Source organism: Lupinus angustifolius, chromosome LG02, assembly GCF_001865875.1.
Source record: "Lupinus angustifolius cultivar Tanjil chromosome LG02, LupAngTanjil_v1.0, whole genome shotgun sequence".
NCBI classification, from domain to species: domain Eukaryota; kingdom Viridiplantae; phylum Streptophyta; class Magnoliopsida; order Fabales; family Fabaceae; genus Lupinus; species Lupinus angustifolius.
Genome location: NC_032010.1, coordinates 16,169,737 through 16,174,899, shown reverse-complemented (window position 1 = coordinate 16,174,899; position 5,163 = coordinate 16,169,737). Strand labels below are relative to the sequence as shown.

At 32.5% G+C, this 5,163-nt stretch overlaps 1 protein-coding gene across 1 annotated transcript; it reads left to right on the top strand.

Moving 5' to 3' along the window:
• LOC109336954 (probable indole-3-acetic acid-amido synthetase GH3.1) lies at positions 1,661-4,744 on the top strand. The gene is made up of 3 exons (XM_019573804.1): positions 1,661-2,112; positions 2,309-2,410; positions 3,048-4,744. The coding sequence occupies exons 1-3, from the start codon at positions 1,793-1,795 to the stop codon at positions 4,414-4,416; spliced, it is 1,791 nt and encodes a 596-aa protein (XP_019429349.1). The 5' UTR covers positions 1,661-1,792; the 3' UTR covers positions 4,417-4,744.

The window sequence follows — 5,163 nt, the reverse complement described above, 5'->3', positions numbered from 1 at the left end:
ATAAAATGGAATTTGTTTGGATGTTCAAACTAAACTAAACTAACAACGAGTATTGATTTAAGTGGTACATGTTTGATACTACTTAAATAATATTTCGAGATCGAGTTTTATGGATGAAAAAATATTCACTGAGAGAGTTAACCTTACATTGTCCCCGTTCGAATATGATTGTCTCTAGTGCGAGAATACATCTGAGATAACCTAAATTCTATTGTATGCTTGTTAAACAAACCAAATCAATTTATTTGATCATGATTTAGTTTTTTTGAATTGTTTTAACTAGTACAAAACCAATCATCTTACTGAGATTTCTTTCCATCAATGGAAAGAGAAATACTTATAAAAGTGAAAAAAATAAAACATATTGACATTTATATTATTTTTATTTAAAATAATATTACACTTTTATCTTTAAAATACAAAGAAAAAAATTACTTGTCTTTCTATTACTTGAGAGAAGTCTCATTCATCATCACATATCACCTACTTAATGGATTAAAGATTATCTTGCATAGAGTTAGTCCAACTTCACTAATAGAGTCCTAAATTTGAGCTTAAATATGCAATTATATTAAATACATAAATATGTAATTATCACTCATATTGATTCTAATCAATTTGAGTAGAATCCACTCTTTAGAATATGTATGGACACCTTCTGTATTAAAAATGTATCATTTAATATGTCACTATTTGTTATTGGTAAAAATAATTAATTATTAAAATTTTAATTTGAATATATTTTTTTCAACAATAAAAAATAGTAGTATATAGAGTAACACATCTTTATAAGATATCAAATATAAGATAAAAAACTAATCATAACCTATTTCACTATGAGGTAATGAGGTTTAATGTTTGTACTTGACATAAGTACATAATAATTTGTAATTAAAGTGGGTAAGTTTTTTGTTATAGTCCATTTTGTTTTTTGAGAGATTACTATATATTTAGAAAATACACTAAATCACATGCATTTATGTTATATGCAATTTTAGACTAATATTTTATTTTAACCAAATGTTTTTTATTTGTAATAAATATTTGTTGGTACGGAATACGGATAGAAAGAGTTATATATTAATAAATTAATTGACAACATGTCATTATAACTAGTGATTTAGGTACACTAGCATAATAAATAAGCACTAGAATTTCTCTATTATTGAATTCCTCTTATTTAGGCCAAACCTAAACGTCTCACTCTCTCATTCTTCATTTTAAGGGTCTTACTTAGAAGGAAGCTAGACTCCTCTATTGAGATGATAGTTATATTTATTATATGTATTTTTAAGAAGAAAAAGAAAATGTAATCTCATTATAAATTAAGAAAAAAGATATATACATTGACGATGTAAGAATTTTGTACATTATCATTGTATTATGTACTACTCATTTTCAATTATCATTAACTCTTGAATAAAAATAATATAAATGATAGTAAATAATATATTGACTATATATAAATCTTTATATTATCACTAAATAGACATTACCCTCATAATTAAAGGATTCAAGTATCTATTATACTATTTTTTTTTTGTTTTTTAGCATAAAAGTGGGGGAGAGGACTCTTGGATGACATGGCATCCCTTCCTTATTCTTTAGAGCATTACTCCCCCTCTATATAAAGTCTACACGGTTCATTCCTCCATCACATTACAACACTACCAATTAACCATTTTCAAGAGAAAACAAAACCTCAGTTCTCTACCCTCTCAATTTTCTCCTTCCACTCCAACTGAATCTTCAAACTCTCAGTTTTATTTGCTTCTAGTGCTAATTAAATAAAATGGCAGTGGATTCAATTCTCTCATCTCCATTGGGTCCCCCAGCATGCGAGAAAGACGCCAAAGCGTTACAATTCATAGAGGACATGACCCGAAATGCTGACACCGTGCAACAGCGGGTGCTGGCGGAGATTCTGAGCCGGAATGCGGAGACGGAGTGGCTTAAACGCTTCAAACTTGGCGGGGCCACCGACCGCGAAACCTTCAAGTCCAAAATCCCAGTGATCATGTACGAGGATGTTCAGCCTGAGATTCAGCGTATCGCTAATGGCGACCGTTCTGCAATCCTGTCTGCTCATCCCATATCCGAATTTCTTACAAGGTATTACACTCTTATTAAAAATAATGTATATCCTAGACTAACTTTTATATACTATCACCTGTCATGTTTAATTTTTATTGATTCTTAAGAAAAGAAAGTACACTCAAAAGCATGTACATTCATGAATGATGTAAGTGAGTTAAACATCAACTTTGTTTTCTTTTACGGTTAACTAAAGGCAAATCTGAATCTGCAGTTCAGGGACTTCAGCTGGAGAAAGAAAACTGATGCCAACAATTAAGGAAGAGCTGGATCGTCGCCAACTTCTGTACAGCCTCCTTATGCCAGTTATGAACCTGTAAGTTACTTTCCCCCCTCCAAACAATTGCCCTATAACATTTCTATATTTTCGGAGTAAGACTTTTTTGGTAATGGAGAGATAAGTGCCTTACAAAATAAAGCAAAAAAACCAAATAAAAAGACAATTATATTCTTTTGTTTATACTTGTAATAATATTTTCATCCTAACACTAAGTATAAAAATATCAATTCTCTCTCCAATAATTGAGAGGATCCATATTCATATTTTCCATTAGCTCCTCTCTTATCGTGTGCCTAATTAATGTTCATCAATGCCATGTGAAATTGTTGATTAAAAAGGATACATTTACTAAGAGCAACATCTTTATGATATATTAAAATGTGACATTTGTAGCTTTTGAGTAAAAATGATTATTAGCTAAACTTAGTCATAGAATTTAATATATATTTGCTAAATTTTGAAAACTTGTATCATCTTCTCACCTCTTTTTGTTTCCTATTTTAATTTCAGGAAGATTGTGTTGACAATTAAAAATAAAATTTATAAATTTAAATATTAATTTGTACATATAATTAAATATAAAAACTAAACTATAATTGAAAAATAATATATGGGACTAAGTTGTTAATTAAATAGTAAATTTATTCTAATAGTGTTTTTTTTAATTGAACAGTTATGTGCCAGGTTTGGACAAGGGAAAAGGTCTTTACCTTTTATTTGTGAAGTCCGAAACAAAGACACCAAGTGGGTTATGTGCTCGTCCGGTTCTCACAAGCTACTACAAGAGTGAGCATTTCAAGACCCGACCCTACGACCCATACATGGTTTATACTAGCCCAAATGAAGCCATCTTGTGCCCTAACTCATTCCAAAGCATGTACATTCAAATGCTTTGTGGTCTCATAGAGTGCAACCAAGTCCTCCGCCTTGGAGCAATCTTCGCCTCCGGCCTCCTTCGAGCAATCCGATTCCTCGAACTTAACTGGTTTGAACTAGCCCATGATATCCGAACCGGAACCCTGAATTCTCGGATCACTGACTCATCATTAAAGGATCATATGAAATCTATTATGAAACCTAACCAAGAGTTGGCATCATTTATAACACAAGAATGTTCAAAAGAAAATTGGGAAGGAATAATCATAAGGATTTGGCCCAACACCAAATACCTAGACGTGATTGTAACAGGTGCTATGGCCCAATACATTCCAACACTCAACTACTATAGTGGTGGTTTGCCTATGGCATGTACTATGTATGCTTCCTCAGAGTGTTACTTTGGACTTAACCTTAATCCAATGTGCACACCTTCTAAGGTTTCCTACACTATAATGCCAAACATGGCATACTTCGAGTTTCTCCCACATGAATCAGTCGAGTTCACTTGTGACTTGTCTCCAAGACTCGTTGATCTTGTTGATGTAGAAGTTGGAAAAGAATATGAGCTAGTGATCACAACCTACGCGGGGCTATATCGTTACCGAGTTGGTGACATCCTCCGAGTCACCGGGTTCCATAACTCAGCACCACAATTCCATTTTGTGCGAAGGAAGAACGTGTTACTCAACATTGATTCAGACAAAACGAATGAGTCAGAGTTACAAATAGCAGTGGAGAATGCTTCAAAACTTTTGGCAAAGTTCAACACAAGTGTAGTCGAATACACTAGCCATGCAGACACCAAGACAATACCAGGTCATTATGTTATATATTGGGAGTTGTTGACAAAGGGTTCATCCAACTCACCGAGTCATGATGTGTTGAACCAATGTTGTTTGGAGATGGAGGAATCATTGAACTCGGTGTATAGGCAGTGCAGGGTAACAGATCATTCAATTGGGCCGTTGGAAATCAGGGTGGTGAAGAGTGGAACATTTGAGGAACTTATGGATTATTCAATCTCAAGAGGTGCATCTATTAATCAATATAAGGTACCAAGGTGTGTGAATTTTACTCCCATTATGGAGCTGTTGGACTCTAGGGTGGTGTCTATTCATTTTAGCCAAGATTTGCCACATTGGACACCAGAAAGGAGAAGGTGAACTTCTAGGCTTATGGGCTCACTTAGTTTAAGTCGAGACAAAGATGTAGATTTAGATGTTTTTTATTATTACGTTGTTATTAGTTTCTTTGGGTTAGTGAGTAGGACTTGTGGAGGGGTTTAAACTTTGACATGAGATGTGGATGGGGCGTCTTGTGTTTAGGTTCATTATGTATTATAGTTTTATTAACTTCTCTAAATGATTTAACCTCTCATTTTTTTTGTTATAGTTGATTTGTTTAGTGTACGTATGGGAAGTTGCTCAAATCAGTGTATGTAATTAAGCAAATTCCATTATCATGAAATAGAATCATTGTTCTGGACCTGAAATTTGGTTTTAAGCCCAACAGGTGCATACCCAACATTAAAAGGCCTAGAGGTGTCAATAACGAAAACATAACAACCACTCGATCAACCATTTTCACATTTATGATCACGATCAATCATCTGTAGCATTGTTGTTATAAACGTAGTATCATATATTCTATAAACATGACTATTTTATGATTAAAAATTTATATATAGTCAATATATTATTTACTATTAATTTATATTATTTTTCTTGATGAGTTAATAATAATTAAATATAAATGATGAATAATACACTGATAATGTACATAACTTTTATACTTCAGTTACATATATTTTTCTTTCCTATTTTATATAAAAATTACAGGCCATGAAATTACTAAGGCCACTAAAGGCCTCCTCTAAAAACGAAGGTTGATGTTTGGATCTAGTCATATTA